General features: G+C 40.1%; 1 protein-coding gene across 1 annotated transcript in view; it reads right to left on the bottom strand.

The window, feature by feature from the left end:
• Positions 1 to 14,600, bottom strand: part of UNC5C (unc-5 netrin receptor C) — a 347,498-nt gene extending 332,898 nt beyond the window's left edge. The window contains exon 1 of the mRNA XM_045880727.2: positions 14,253 to 14,600. Coding sequence (XP_045736683.1) covers positions 14,253 to 14,376 — 124 coding nt within the window. The 5' untranslated portion in view covers positions 14,377 to 14,600. The remainder of the gene's footprint in view (positions 1 to 14,252) is intronic.
• Positions 14,601 to 16,765: the final 2,165 nt, after the last annotated feature.

Consider the following 16,765-nt stretch of genomic DNA (forward strand, 5'->3'; position numbering starts at 1 on the left):
CACCTCTCGATACTAGTTTTAATAGAATATATTCTAAAGTCAGAATTTGGCATAAAAAAATACGTTAACGTGATTGTCCATAAAACTGAAACAAACATGTGCTGACTTTCCAAAAAATGTTACTGCGCCATTAAATTTTCATAACCGAGGATGAAAATGTGATTTTAAAATCTACCAATTTCTTGTAAGAATTTTACCTGTGACAGTTATGTTTTCATTGGTTCATCTGGCATTTTCTCCCCCGATGGTACTCCCAGCTGAGTGCAATCCTCTCTTTCTTGTGATACGTTGAATTATTTTCATAGCATTGCCAAATGACAATCATTGTACAGCACAGACTTATGTAATGAAAACGCGACAGCAACAGCAACAACAATTGCTAACGCACATTAAATGCTTATCTGGTCCCAGGCACTGTTCTGTTACTCACCTTTGATAACTCTGTACACCCTCACAATTCTATGGTGGAAATACTATTATCACTCTGATATTCTACTGAGTTTCGCAGTTTATTTCCCTTCACCACGAGGTTGACATAAAAGCTGCTGATAGTATTTCCCTAGCCCAGTTACCACATGAACACTCTTGGTTGTAGACATCCAAGTTTTTTCAGTGAATCTGGATTAATTTCCTGTGTCAGGAGATTACTGAGTCCACACATATGCATACATCAAATATGTTTTTAAGTCCCTGACAGTCAAAAAAAGGAAATGTAAAACTACAAAACAGAAAAAAAAGAGAAAGCTGAAACCATTCACCATTCTAAACAGTCATGATAATCACACCAAAGAATAGGCATCATCAAAGATTATTTGTTTAAGATTTTATTTATCTATTTGAGAGAGAGAGAGAGAGAGAGAGCATGCATGAGCAGGGGGGAAGGGCAGAGGGAGAAGGAGAAGCAGACTCCCCGCTGAGCATGGAGCCCCATGTGGGGCTCCATCTCAGGTCCCTGGGAGCTTAACTGAATGAGCCACCCAGGCGCCCCAGAGATTATTTAAAAAAAAAAAAAAGTTTTCCAAGCATAAATAAATTCAATTTCACACCAAGCCATACTATTTATTATATACACTCAAAATTTTTTAAATGTAATTCTTCATACCAAAAAAAAGATACATTTGTACAGGTACCCAAGAAAGCAACAGTGTATTAACATTGCGGGGTTGCAGGGTAATTTTTTCTAAATCTATTCCAAATTCTAATATTATAATTGTCCTATTTCAATCAGTCCAGAATCATCTTATTTCCAACATAATTCGATTTCATAATACTGGTTCCTAAATGTTTACACAATTTCATGTGGCCAAATATCACAATATTCTTTATCATCTTGCGATAGAATTAAGTTTTATGATGGAAAAAGAAAAACATACAGAAAATTATCACTTTTAGCAGATGTTGTAGTCTGAAAAAAATAAAGTGGGTTTAGAATTAAAAGCCAAAGCCATTGGTTGAACTGAGGCATATTTCCATCTATTATTAATATTCGAGTTACACACTAAAGATGAAATTAGTCATCAAGTCCCTCATGCAATACGGTAGTAAATGGGATATTGGTTAGGAATTTAATTGCAGAAACTCTGCCCATGTAAGCTTCCAATTCATTCAAAACAAGCCTTTACAATGGGCGGAACCTAGTTAAAACAGTTAAAAACACCAAAAAAAAAATACTTCTTGACTTTATTAAGTAATGCTTGCATGAAAATCTGAATGAAAAGAAGATCTCTGCCACCCCATTAGGATTAAATAATAGTCCTTCTTTTCCTTTTTTGTCTTTTGTTTCTTTTCATTGTCAAGCAATGCAGGTTTATGTGAGGTGTTTTTTTTTTTATCATTTAAGAAAAATTGACTTTTAAAAATAAGTAAGAAAATAAACAAATGATGTGATGCCTCAGATTTGACTAAAATTTATAAATAAATGTCTCAGGGTAGACTTAAGTTTATGAATAAATTCTCAAATTTAGAAATAAATTGATAAATAATTCTGAGTACTAAAAGTGTTATGAGAGTCCAAATGACCATGTGAAAATATACGCAAAGCTTATGCCCAAGTGACTGAGGTTATAAGCTTTAGCAGGGCTCCCCACTGTTGCCTGAACAGTGTTTCACTAATGGTCTGATAATGGGGGGTCGTCATGGAGGTCCTTGTAATACTTTATAGTTGTGTAAGCATGGCAGCACTGATAATTACGGCCCTGTTCTCAACTCAACACACTAGATTACTAAGCAACCCTCACACTTTGTTTCCACAATGGCTTTATAGTTACAGAATGCTGTCTTTGAGAGTTCTTTAAGACGACTTATTAAAGATTCTTGGATTCTAATATAATTTGCAGTAAAACATCTTATCTTTCAGATGATTAAATGGAGATTAGAAAATATCCAAAAGATGGAAAAAAATGGGAGAGGAGGGTATAAAATGGACAATTTAACTTTTGATTTCATTGCAGGAAAGATCATATTGCTTTTAAAAATAGTATCATAGTCATTACCTTAAAATATTAACACTAATTTCATCTTTAGTGTGTAACTCGAATATTAGTAAACCTTAAAATAGTAACACATGTACCTCTGTTTTCACTTTTTCCCTGGTCTCTTTCCTCAATCACCTTGTGTCCCCCCTACTCTCCCACACGTCTCGGTGCCTAAGGAGGGGCCTTCCTGTTGTTTGAAAATGCACTGAAAACCTAAACATTGTGGTTAATAGTAAAAAACAGAAAAAAATCCCATCACTTAAAATGAGTGTCTCAAAGCAGGGCACGTTATTATGTGCTCTAAGGAAACAACTCTTTCTGGATGTCAGCTTAAGCTTCTATGATTTTTCTCAGACTTCCTTTTAAAACCATCACTACCATTTATTATCTTCTTGTTATATAGACTGTTACTTTTGTTTCATCACAAGTCTTTGCCTGTTTATTAGCAGCCCTGCCACTACTATCAGATGGCATTTGTTTTACTTAATGTATGTAGTTTTAGAAAAAAATTATAGAACTGCTCTTACTGCATTATATGAAAAAATTCCAATGTACATTTAGCTGACACTGCATCAGCTGCTATTTAAACTGGGCTTAGCTAATGGACTTTTAATGTCAGAGGGGTCATGTGCAGTTACTGGCTATTAGCAGAAATGGCTCCTTTCTATAAAAATCACTTTTCCTCAAGTGTGTTGTTTGAACATTCCTTTCCCTAATTTAGTGACTGTCACTGAATGCAAAACAAACTCAAGGACTCTGGAATCTGCTGTTATCTTTAAGACCCTCTTTTTAACCTTGCAATTCAGCATTAAACAGGCAACCACCCTCATTAGCATTTAGGCTTGTAATCACAAAACTTTGTGAGGCATTATTATTTATTTTGCCGTTCTTAGCAGAGTCCTACATATTTTGTTATGAGAACCCAATATCATCCAAGAATGTATGACACATATGATAAGAGAACATACAAGACAATATTCTGAACCCTAGCATTTATTTGCACCTTTTAAAATTCTAGTTCAGAAATGCCAAGTGATGTGAAAATGTATGGCAATAATTAATATGTATTCATGTGTTGATGTATCATGTAAGTATTTACATATTAATCTGCATTTAATACAATACTGAATATAAGCAAGGAAGTATATTACTCCTCTATCTGGAGTGAAATTCTGTGTATTCTTTCATTAGTAACAACTTTTCCCCCCCTCAGTTAACTTTATATTTTTGTTCATTTATATAAAGTTTTCAGTGGATGTGATAGAGATACCTGGAAATAAAGCCACCTGCACAGCATCTAAGGGAGTCCAAGAAAACCAAAATTCTGCAGTCTGGAAACATAACTCCACACTTGACTAAGAAGTTGAAACAAATCATCACAGAATTCAAGGAAGAACCACACAACTGACCTCTCTGTCGATCAGCCCACAAGAGAGGTCACCTCAGGCAGGGTGCTTACCAGTGAAATCTCTCTCCTGGAGGGTACCTGGAGAAGGACGCATGCATGTGGATGAAGATTTTACCCGTTCATGCATGGAAGTTATTGTTCTCCCTTGGACAACAAATTATAGTCCACTGGGTAGGAAACAACGGGAATTTCTCCACATGTTGAAATAAGGCAGTGAAAGTGGGTATCCCTTAGTTTCTGTCACTTGGAAAATAGGAGAAAAAAAAGAAAAAGAAAACTCGTTTCTATAGATAAGCCACTGCGACAATGAGACAGAGGTGTCTCTACTGGACACTATGCAAATGACTTAGCACCTGGCGGAGAGTGAGGAACTTTTGCAGAAAAGTAGAATATAATTTTTCAGTTAGAAAGCAGTGGTGGAACTCACTTCCCCATTCGATGACTACCTTTATGAATTTATTCTAAGTAAGTTTTATTTTCATTTTTTGATAGGTTCTCTTTGCTTTCTAAAGATATTGCCAAAGCTGTTCGAAAAAACTCTCCTAAAACAAAAATAGTTACACACACGTGCATGCGTGCGCGCGCACACCACACACACAAATTTGTGCCAGCATATACAGGCTCACAGGGAACTACTGAACTGTATTTGTCTATTCCTTGTAACTCTTCATTTCATTAAGACTCTGCCTGGAAATACCCCGTAGGAAATAATTCTATAGTTATTGAATTCAATAAAAAATGACATGTACCTTTCATGTTATCATCATTTCTAATAAATCCAATAAACTGATTACCACTACCCTACTGGGAAAACAAACATATCTGTTGTTAAAACTTTTCCTAGTCATCCTTTTAATTTTTTCGTTATGTTACAGTAAGTAAACTATAACTCTCTTCACTGTGGTCCTTCTAATTCTACATAAATATATGCATGTGCATGTAAAACGAGACAAAAATAAGTATTTTGATCGATATATAAAGACCAATATATAAAGATCAATATATAAAGACATTGGTGATACTTTCATAAAGATAAAATTCCACTTAAGCAATTTTTCTGTTGAAGAACTGTCCTTAAGAACTCGTACATAAACTGGGTGATGGACGTTAAGGAGGGCACGTGATGTAATGAGCACTGGGTGTTATATAAGACTGATGAATCACTAACCTCTACCTCTGAAACTAATAATACATTATATGTTAATTAATTGAATTTAAATTAAAAAAAACAAAGAACTCCTACATAATTCTAAAAATGCTATTGGATTTCTTTGTACATGAGATTTAAACTACAATGTTTGTATTCTTATTAATGACAATATTTAACAGAGTAGTTCAGGAAATGAGAGTGCATTTTATAATGACCACTGGAGGATTAATTATATATTCTATTACTAGTGAAACAGACTGTCAGACACCATATATCAGTATCCCACTAATTAAGTCTAGATTTCTCAAGCACATCCTGCTCAAACAGGTCCAAATAAAATCCAAACATAATTTTTTTCAAGTATACACCTTTTAAATACTTTCCAAGTTCTTCTGCTGTGTTAACTGAAATCAGTGCAGATCAACACTCTTCTTTAGATAAAAGTTGCAAGTCAGAGGGCTTGTTGAATAATATTATGATGAAATGTTGATCTGAGGTCTCTATTCTGGATAGCAAAAATAATAAATCATTTGAACATGCCTGTTTTTCCTCAGCTTCTGAGAGCAGTTACTGAAATAGGCTTCTGTTTTCCACCAAGCTGCATGCTCTGTTGTTGATGGCTGTGGTAGCCTGGGAGGGAAATGTCTTAGGCTCTTTGCATCCTTGAATTTGATTCCTAATACATTTTAAAGCTTATATTCTTTCATTATCTTATGGAGACCCAGAAGGAAGAAGTAAAGTTGCTAAAGGAAACGACAGTCATAATTACTGTTTTATTTAGGATGACTTCAAGATTGCTGCTTGCTAAACTTGAGCACTTCCACTGGGTGGCTACGATGTGTATATCTGGCAAACTCTTCATTCAGGGGAAGATAAAATATATCATTTTCCCCTTATCAAAAGCTAAATTAAAGTGTCAACATACTTCACACAGACATAATGCTCAAAGTGAAATGACCATTATTTACTCTATCTTCCCAATCATAAAGTTTTTGTTGTGGTAGTAATTTGGTTATTTGCTTGGTTTGGGTCAGATATAATACAGGACTCTGGAAATCACATATAATAAAACAGCAGTGCTTTTGTCACTGACGATGGTTTTTAGTTCCTGCAAAAGTTAGGGAATACCACTTGTTAAAGAGAGTACTCTTTGATCTGGTTGTAGAAAGGACATTTTTTTTTTAAGTTCCGGAAATTCCAGAAAGATAGGAGAATGATTTAAAATATGCAATTTGATTACAAGGAACAAACTTGCAAATTCAGAGATTAGATTTGTCCAAAATTGCTCTCTGTACTTTTAAACATGAATGTAATTCATTATGCTTATAGTTATAAGTGGATATTACCGCACCACACACCCTATCACCTTGCACTAAACTTCCATGGTCTAGGAGAATATACGTTATGAATTAATTTAAAGTGATTACATTTCTATGCAAATGGTATACTTTACTTCTATGCTAGTCTTTTGTATTTTATACACACTAATTTTCTTGAATTTTTAGAAACACCTGCATTTCCATTCATGGACATATTTGCCCTTATAAGTGGGCTGCAGATGTATTTTAATACAGGTATTTTGATATAGGCATTGATATGCCAGCACTAATCTGTTTTTTATTGGAAAGGAATGCTCATATATAAGGTTTTTCTTCCGAACAGGAAAAAAAAAAAAACAACAACAGAAAAGACAAAAAAAAAATATAGTTGAATTCAGGCAGTTCATGATTAAATAATCAATTAAGACACTGACTAAAGGGGCACCTGGGTGGCTCAGTCGTTAAGCATCTGCCTTCAGCCCAAGTCGTGATTCCAAGGTCCTGGGATTGAGCCCTGCATGGCATTGGGCTCCCTGCTGGGCAGGAGGCCTGCTTCTCCCTCTCCTGTTCCCTCTGCTTGTGTTCCCTCTCTCGCTGTCTCTCTCTGTCAAATAAATAAATAAAATCTTAAAAAAAAAAGACACTGACTAAAACTCAGAAATGTTAGCATTCATCAATAAACCTGTTAAATGTGCTGAGGGAGTTTCTGTTGTTTAACCTCCTTGGGTAGAAGAGAAGATAATACATGTTTATCTACATGAGCCATTTTTATGGCTTTCATAATTGCTGTGAAATGAAACTAGCCACAGGGCCCAAATGACAATGATTAATGAAGGTAAACTCCTATCTTCACAACATTTTAAAATAAATAAGACTGGTTACTCTGGAATTAAATTTGATTAGTCACTATCATCAGTTAACATGATTATTTTGAGCCTTCATATTTAGAATGAGTACTCTAACAAGCACACCAATATAAGTCTCACCTAGTTCCCCTCACTCTCACATTCCCCTACCACGCTGCATGGAGATATGGTTTGTTATTTAATTAAAAGAGGGTATTCCCCAAACATTGGAGTTTTCAGGTATTAGACTTCACTTTTGCCACACAAAGCACTTTTGCTCACTGCTAATAAAAAGTATAATGACATTAAGGACAAATATCTGCATATTTGGCACTTTCAAAGCTATAGCTCACTTTCCAAATTATAACTTCAATTTAATAAATGTTACCATAACTCTAACAGTATAAATTCCACGTAGAAGGCTGGATATGTTTTAGGTACCTCTAAAATCTGGAGACATTCTTTGCGTATTTCAAAACCTTATTACATAATCCCAAAGTAGCAACTTTTGTGGGGGCAAGAATGCTCAAGATGAGAAACCACATTACAACTTCAACCCAAACTCTTCTTAAAAACCTGAAATTATAGAACAGTATTTTCTAAGATTTTTTTTATGAAGAATCAAAATATTGTCAACATAATATATGTATTAGGTTTTGATGAAAAGGCAAAAATTCTTCTGAGAGCTCTAATCAGGTAGAAAGAATAAAAAAGTTTACTATCTCTGGTCTTGTTAGCTCATAAAATTATTACCATAAGATGTTTTTATTAAAATCTTCATAAATGTGGAGATGACAAATATTTAAAATAAGAGAAAACTATAAATTATTCAGTTATTGGATTTATTTTTAAGATCTAGAAAAAAGGAGACAGTATTTTAATATTGCTCAAGGCAAACTTACCCCACTTTAAAAAAGTCACATAAAAAACAGCACTGAGTTTCTGTGAGTCTCTGTTCTAGTTGAAATATCCCTGAACTAAGCAATACTGAGACAATACCCAAGGTCTCAGTTTCATGTAGCCCTCCTCCACAAATACATAAGCAATACCAAATCCAAATAAAATATGAAATCAAAGAAGAGTCCATACATAACTTTAAGAAGTTAGGATAACAAAGAAAGCAAGTGAGAAATCTGGGGATCTATAAGTGTAGAATAAGCAATCAAAAATTAAAAGCAAAATGAAAATACTGTAAGAAAAAGACCTGTCTTAACTCTAAGTAACATAAAATTCCCCACAAATCCCTAGTGTTATCATAAAAGTTAGCCAGAAAATAACATTCCCACTAAACATGAACAAATAGAAATAACCATTAAACAACAAGAATTAATTAAATGTGAAAGTTTCAAAATATGTTATCTAGATTATCCATGTTGTTCTAAATTATGACACTGAAACTTTCTATTGCAAATTTAATTCGAGCAATGAAAAGTCTTGGTGAATTTGCTTTGCCTTTGAGTCAACCTATTTTTCTATGTTTCTTTGTGTTGTTTTACATTTTATTTATTTTATTTTATTTTATTATGTTATGTTAATCACCATACATTACAGCATTAGTTTTTGATGTAGTGTTCCATGATTCATTGTTTGCATATAACACCCAGTGCTCCCTTCAGTACATGCCCTCTTTAATACCCATCACCAGGCTAACCCATCCCCCCACCCCCCTCCCCTCTAGAACCATCAGTTTGTTTCTCAGAGTCCATAGTCTCTCATGGTTCGTCTCCACCTCCGATTCCCCCCCTTCATTTTTCCCTTCCTACTGTCTTCTTCTTTTTTTAAACATATAATATATTCTTTGTGTTGTTTTAACATGCATTCAATTATGTTCTTTAGACCATACACTTTTGCCATTTTTTTAAAGGAAAACTATTGACATTTGCATAAAGGGTTGATTTTTCTTAAACCCTTATCTGAAAGCCTGGCATGTTTGGTTTTTTTTTTTCCCCACAGAAGTGTTTATGATCTATGAAAAGTTATCTTTCAATATTCATTGTAAAGATAGAAAGTCAAGGGTAGAGCTTGCAGCCAGGACTAAACAGGCAGTGACTCAAAATGGAATTTTTAGAACTGGCATTAGGTTAATTTTCCCAGAAAAAGCAGAAAGGAAGAAATGGGGTTATGAAGGGAGAGAGCTTCCCCCTGACTGACTGTTCAAGGAACCATGCACATCACTGTCCAGGAGTTTGCAGTGATCTATTTTGGGACATCTCCTCAGACAGCTTCATTTGTTGCTTTTGGCGAAGCAGAGTCTGCAGTAATCCCTAGTCTGAGTTCAAAATTATTGACCTTTAGTTTCTTTACCTTCTAGATTTCTTTGCCAGTGGTTTACAGAGTTAGAAGCCAAAGAATAATGTTTACTTTCTGTGGGCCAGGCATGGCCCTAAACAATTTACATGTATTAACTCATTTAATCATAATAGGACTGGTAGTATATATTATCTTTACTTTACATTGGTGGAAACTGAGGCACAAATGAAGCTAAATAACTCACCCATAGGAACAGAATTAGGAGGTGGTAGAAGCAGGATTAGGGGACACTGATAAACACTAAGCCAATCGGCAGAATGGGCACATACAACTAACAACACTTAGCTTGTGCCTCCTCAAAGCCAGACCAAATATACATTAAATTTAACTAAGATTTAACATAAGTTAGACAGTTCCAATGCTAACACGGCATTAGAACATCCCACTTCAAACCACATTGCCATCCTTAAGTTCTTCTGTGTAGAAATTTTGGAAACCCCACCACTACTCCCAGTAGAACCTTACCCTGACCTATGTTCACTATCTTTGATACTTGAATCCAGAAAGTACTGTACCTATGCTGACTGTTATTTTTCAGAAAGTGCATTATAATTATATGCTTCTAAGTCTGTCTTCCTTGAGGGCTGAAATTGTCTCTTTCGACATTGTGTCCCTGACAAATAGAGCACAGTCTGGGACATAGTAAGTGCACAACAGTTGTTTGTTTAGAATTTTACTTCTAATATCATACACTATCCCAAGGAGCTAACAGGTTTCTAATTTGTGGAGAAATGTAACCAGGTTTGTTTTTAACTGCCACAAATACAAAAGTCAAACTAAAAAAAAAAAAAAAAAAAAGTAGGTTAAAATCACAAGGCAAGGACTCTGGCTAAATCCCCACCCCCACTCTTTTCCCCTGTATATATATGGAGGGGTTGCAGCCTGTAATTTTAATGTTCCTTCTGAGAGTGACTCCCTCTGCTGCTCCAGCAAAGCCATGACCTAAATCAGAAAAGTGCTAAATGCAGTTCAGGCCTAATAGAGCACGCTCTGGCTGTTGGCACCAATTGGAGAAGGGAGCATACATTAGAGCACAGTTATTTTTAAGTCTCAACAGTAATTCCAAATAAGCTAGGAGGGCTTGCCTTGGTGGAGCTCATGCCTCCTTTACGTTTTTTTTTTTTTGGGGGGGGGGGGTTGCTTAAAAAAGATCAGGATGAATTCTGATCAGGACATCCAGCTCGCAGACTAAAATGGGAGATAGTCAAAGAACCTGTCTTGTTGAATGCTGAATCCCCAGTATCCACAGTAAGAAGACTAAGGAATCAGTGAATTTTAACAATCTAATAGTTCTTCCTTCTTTGCAAGGATTTGAAAAGTTTGTCCTCTGAGGCATTTTAAGCATTCCTTGAGCAAGGATACTTTTCCTTACTGCAAATTCCAAATGTGATTTTATGAATTTACTCTGCTCCTAAAATGGAGAAAATACGTGATATAATTGTAATGAAATTCAGTTATCTTTTGTGCCAATTGTCTATTTGTACCACAGCAATATGCATAAATGCATGAAAGTAGTTTCTACTCTTTTGTAGGAAGAAGTATTTGTTTAAAAAACATCATAAATTAACTTCTGGTAATAGCAAATAGTCTCAATATGATTAGAGTCTTCATTAATTTTCTCTTCTGACTTTGGTGATGTTAACACTCATAACACTAGTTGGTGCTAGATAAGCAGAATATCAATGCTGTGATAATCCAGAAACAAATGCATTTCTAAAACAGGAGGGCACTAACTCTGAGGCACACTGATCAAATACACTCTCTGTCTCTGTTTCTCTCTCTCTCTCTCTTTACTTACTAAAATCTTTCATTCTTGGAAGTCAGAAACAACACAATTTTTTTTCCCCCTGGAGCTAGGAATTTCAGGCAATCCTGAATGAAAAAATTAAGGCATAGCCAGAAAGGAGAAAGTTGTTGCCTAAAGCCTGGAGAATCTCCCAAGGACCTAACTAAAATGACTGCTGTCTTCATTTAAACTACCGTTAGAAAATATAGTACACTCACAAATAATACCTATTATGCTTCTTTTTTCATCTTAAACATCTGTTGTTGGTTTTGTGTGTGTGTGTGTGTGTGTGTGTTTGGGGGGGCTACCTCTGAAGACATACTAGTTTCTTAAAACTGCTAATTTTTCTAGTACTTCTCTAACAACAGAATAAATAAATCTCATCCACATTGTCAAGTCCTCAAATTAACTTTCTCATCTTAATTGCATATGTAGTTCCATTCATAAAAATAGATCATTTCCATCTTTAAGTGTTCAACACATGAAAATCATACCTGAGGAAGCAACAGTATCTTCAGTTTCCCTAGTGTGCTAGTCCAAAGAGGGAGGAGAAAAGAGAAGATATTAGAAGGAAAAGGAGGTCTGAACGCCAGCCTGATATAAAAGTGTGATTCTGAGAAGAAAGTGTACTAGCGTCTCAATAGTAAGCAGGCTGGGAAATGGGTTAGAGTGCTAGTGATAGTAGCTGAGTTTGGTGTTTTCTACATTTTTAATATCTAACAGACAACACAGGAAGAGCCGGCGTCCTGAAACATGGAGGCTAACAAAAATAAAAGTGGGAGTATAGTGTCTTTCGAGACCATAAGATCCAAACAGTCGATTCACCAGCAACTGGAATAACTAAACAAACTAAATGGAGAGGAACACTACTGAAATGCATATACCCTACAGAATACATTTTATTTTTCCATTTAAGACCAGAGGAGCAGGTTCAATGCCCCATCTTTGGATTGCCTGGTCTGTAAAAAAGTGCAAGTGGCACAGTTAGCTTGCTCAGTCTGTCTTGAGCGGTTTTTTTTCATTTAATCTCTTCTCCCTTCTTTCAATATTAATCCACTTACAATCTCCTGTTGGATTATCTTTATTGATTTTTTTTTTCCTACCCAGTCCTTTTAATGTTGCTGTAGTAAGCTCTAGGCAAGAATCCTATAGCTTCTGTTTGGCATCTTTGGGGACTTTAACTTGTCCTTTTCCCAAAAGGTTCTCTCACCGCCCAGTCCTCCCCCGACCGACCCCCACCTGAACCCCACCCCATGGCTGGGTCCTTTGTGCGCCCAATAACAGTAGGCGAATCCCACAGGGAGTCACGCGATTGATTTCACGACTATTCATCAGGTTGTTCGCTTAAACTTCCAAACACTCCTCTCTAAACACCCTTGGCTGCTACCCAGAGAACTTCTTACCAATTTCAAGAAATCTACAACACGTTCATACGATTCCTTTGTAAAATGGACAGGCAGATGAGCTCTGGAAGTATGCATAAGAAAATCAGGGCAGAACCTCGAGGATGGGAGGCATCTGGTAAGAAGGGAAGGAAGGATTTATGAGCGTGGCTACTTAGCTAGGCAGCAGGAAAATTTACTCCCGAAGTAGCAATCACTAATTCACAAAGCCTTGCTAATCACTTACCTCCTCATTCGGACCACACTCGCTAACGCTCAGCGCTCCCCTCCACCTCCAACGCCCTCTCCCCCAAGACCCTTCGCAAATCAGAGGGAACGCAGCTGGGAACCTCCACAGTGTCCGAGCAACGCCCCGGGAGTTCGAGGCTATCGCCGCACCTCCTCTGCTCTCCAAATTTGGAAAGAAGTGTAACCGAGATGATGGGATCCCTGAATTTACCTCCGAATGCTGCATAAGCTTCCTTCACCCCCGCCCGAGGAAAAAACAGCTGCCTCCCCTAAGCCAGCGACTTCCACAAAACTGGTCGAAAAGACCGAAGTGGGCGCTGGCTTGGCCACAAGGTTGGGGGCCCAGGTGACGCGAAACAGACCCCAGAGGGGGCAGCGTTGGTTCTTTCCTAACCCTCTCCCTTCCACTCGGCTTCCTGGGCTCGGAAGGCTGGAAGCTGCCGCTACCGCTTCAAACTCGGGGGACAAGAAGACAATCAGCCCCCGCGCTTCCCCTCCCTCCTTATCCACCCTCCACTCCTGACCGCTCTTCTCCCAACCCCTGTTTTGCCCACGGCCCCGGTCACTTATTTTAAAGCTCAGGCGCGTTAAATTAAATTGTCAGAGTTATAAACTGGCCCATTACCCGGGGGAGTTTGCTCTTTGAACAACCAGTCCGTTTTCCCAGAGCTCTGGGGTTTTAAGTTTCTCCGCGGCTTACTGGGAGGAAGACTCGGAAAGGGTAAGAGTGTGGAGGCGTGCACCCCCCGAGGCCTGCCGCTGGCTGGGTGGCGGGTCCGGGTGCGCTGTGCATGTCCACAGCGCCCCAAGCAGCAGCAGAGTGGCACCGGAGCTGGTGGGTCCTCGGCGGTAATGGACACATTTCCTTCGCTGAGCGCCCGTCGGCGTCTAACGTGCTCAGGGACGCCCTGAAGATCCCGCAACCCCAGTTATGCTCAGCGCGGGGAGCCTCTGCGCATCAGGGTGTACCTATGGCATGCCACCCAGCCATCCGCACCGAGAGTCGCTGCAAACCTCTGTGTGACCAATATGCAACAACGTGTGAGTGTGGAGCAGAAAGTGCAAAAGGCGCCCACATGCCCAGAGACAGACAGATGTAGGTCCACACCCCGTGTGCGTCCCTGGTCCATCCGTGCCCATCTCGGAAGATGGATTAAAAAGAATAACCAAAGCTTCTTGACTAGTTGGGAAAGAGGAACGTGAACTGACTTCCAGTTGAAAGCAACGAGGCAAATTAAGGAAGGCAGGAGAACTGGGGAGGAGGAGTGGAAGGAGGAGGGAAGGAAGAAGCGAAGGGAGGTGGCCGCGGAGCTTGGCGGAGTCTCTTACCTTGAGCGGCCGAGCCGGTACCGCTGGCACTGAGCAGGGCCAGGGCAGGTAGCACGAGCATTTGCAGCACGTAACCCAGTCCCAGTCCGCAGCGGGCCGCTGTCGCCCGTAGACCTTTCCTCATCGTCGACAGAGGTGTGCCGGCCAGAACCACACAGGGAGACGCGCCAACTGCGGAAAACCCCACTGGGAAGCAGCTGAATCCGTGCACCACGAAGCAGTCCGAAGAAATAATGATAACCAAGAGCCACACTCCACTTTCTCCAAGGGCAGGAGCCAAAAAGGGGTGGAGAGGAGACGCTGAGGAGGAGTTTGGCGGTCCCTCCTTCCCTGTGCCTTCTAACTGGCGGCTCGGTGAGCTGCGGCTCTGCCCCCACTTGGGAAGTCCGGGGAGGCGCAAGGCGGCCACCTCGCCGCTCCCCCCAGCAGCAGGAACAGCCGCAGCTCCGCCGCGCGCCGAGCCTGGACTGCTCTCCGGGTCCCCTCCTCTGTGCCGAACGCACACAGGCAAGGGGGGTGGCGGGAGGCGGCGGAGGGAGAGGAAGCGAGAAGTGGGAGGAGGTGGGAGCGGAGGGAGGGAGCTGGGCACAGTGGGGCTCTCGGGTCTCCAATCTCAGTGTGCTCACGCCAGCGGAGGGACGTCCAGGCTGCCGCTGCTGGGTGGCCAAGGAGGGTCACCTCCTAGCGTTGGGGCGCACGGGTGCGCGGAGGCGCTCTCCGTGGAGGCGTGGAGGGCGCAGCCCAACTCCGCTGGGGGGTAAGCGGCGGCGGGAGCGCGCCCGCCCGCGTTATGTAAGCAAGGATTGGAGGGAGATGCGCGCCCGGCGCCGGAGGTGGAGACCGGCTGTTGGTTTACCGGCGGAAGCCTGGGCGAGAGAACCCTGAGGGCAGCAGAGGCGGCTGCGGAGAGTGGGAGCGCGCGTGCCTCCCGCGGTGCGCCAGACTCGGACTCCAGGAGCGCAGCGGGCGCGCCCCGAGCCTCTTGGCTGAGTCCACTGGAGCTCAGCCCGCCGCCTGCCAGCTTCTCCACGGCGCCAGCAAAGCCTGCGCCAGACTCCCCGGGACTGGACTCGCTCTACGACTGACTTGGGGTCTTGCGATTGATTAAGCTGGATGCGGGCTCGAGTTGAAGTCCTGCGTGGTGGGGAAGAAGGCAAGAAGCTTTTGCAGTGTGTGTCCCAACCCTGCTGCAATCTTGGGGTCGTCAGCGCCACTCAGACTGCTCAGTGTTCTGGGTGCCCATGACTTCTCCATAGTGGAACAGAAACCAAAAGCTAAAGGAAAACTCATTCTTCAAAAGAGCTTTATTTGCGTGCATCCTGGTGGCTGGCAATGTTGAGTATGTAAAGGGTGGTGAGGTGAGACCTGGCACGGAAACTCCCAAAAACAATGCACAACAAAATAACAAAATTTGTAGACATGCACTTAAAGTGATGGTGGAACCTATGACATGTTTTTCAAATTCCTAACGGTGTAAGGACTCAAACTGCTATGAATTTTTTACCTTTTTAATTAATTGATTAATTAATTAATTAATTTTTTAAGGAAAGGATAGTTAGTCTGGGTAGCTAGGTTATGGATCTCTTGTAATGACGAAGGAGGAATGTAAGAATGGGTGGATAAAATGACAGGGTAGACAAAAGGAAAAGTGGATGGGTTAAAAAGGTCGATACACATTGACAGTCCAACATTCTGGGAAGAGGAAAACCACTTCCTAAGATTAGTACATTTCTAAACAAATAATAAATAATATATCAGGGAAATTTTAAGCTCTTGGTGCCAAGGGGGCAATGTGTAAACACACACACAGACAGGAGGCTTGTGATCTCTGTTATCCCGGACAGGTCAGGTAAACTGCATGTCTCAGTTTCTTCATCTGTGAAATATTTCATTAGATGGCTTTAAAGTTCTTTTCAGTGCTAGCATTCCATGATTCTGCCTGCCAAGCTCCATCTGAACCTCTAGCCAATAAGACCTGTCTTTAATGATTCCGGTAGATCTGAAAAGGTCAGACTTGGCAAAGACACTGACAAATCTGACCATTTCTTTTTCCCACGGAGGCACTGCCTGTCATGCTAAAATCTCTTCTTTACCCTCTTCACCTTCCCTTACCCATACAGGATATCACAATCTTTTGGTAAAAGGGTAGCTTCTGGCTCCAGACTGGGTTCAATTCTCAGCATTTCTTATGACTAGCTGACAGATACTGAAAAATAAAGTTAGGTGCCTCAGTTTCTTAATCTGTAAGATAGGTCTAGTACCAGTAATTATCTTATAGGGCTCTGCGAGAAATGAGTTAAAGATGTGAGAAGTGCCTGACACAAAATTGTTACCTGCTAGTCTTGCCATGGATGAGTTTCATCAGCTGCATGCTATCTAGACTAATGCTGTCCAACAGAACTTTCTGCAATGAGGAACATGTCCATTTATGCTCTCCCAAAGGTAGTCACTAGACACATGTGGCTACTGAGCACTTGCAGTGTGGCTAGTATGAATTGGGGATTTTAATGTAA

Source organism: Mirounga angustirostris, unplaced genomic scaffold (genome assembly GCF_029215605.1).
Source record: "Mirounga angustirostris isolate CCGP_5_RB_7025 unplaced genomic scaffold, mMirAng1.0.hap1 SCAF_2, whole genome shotgun sequence".
Lineage (NCBI taxonomy): Eukaryota > Metazoa > Chordata > Mammalia > Carnivora > Phocidae > Mirounga > Mirounga angustirostris.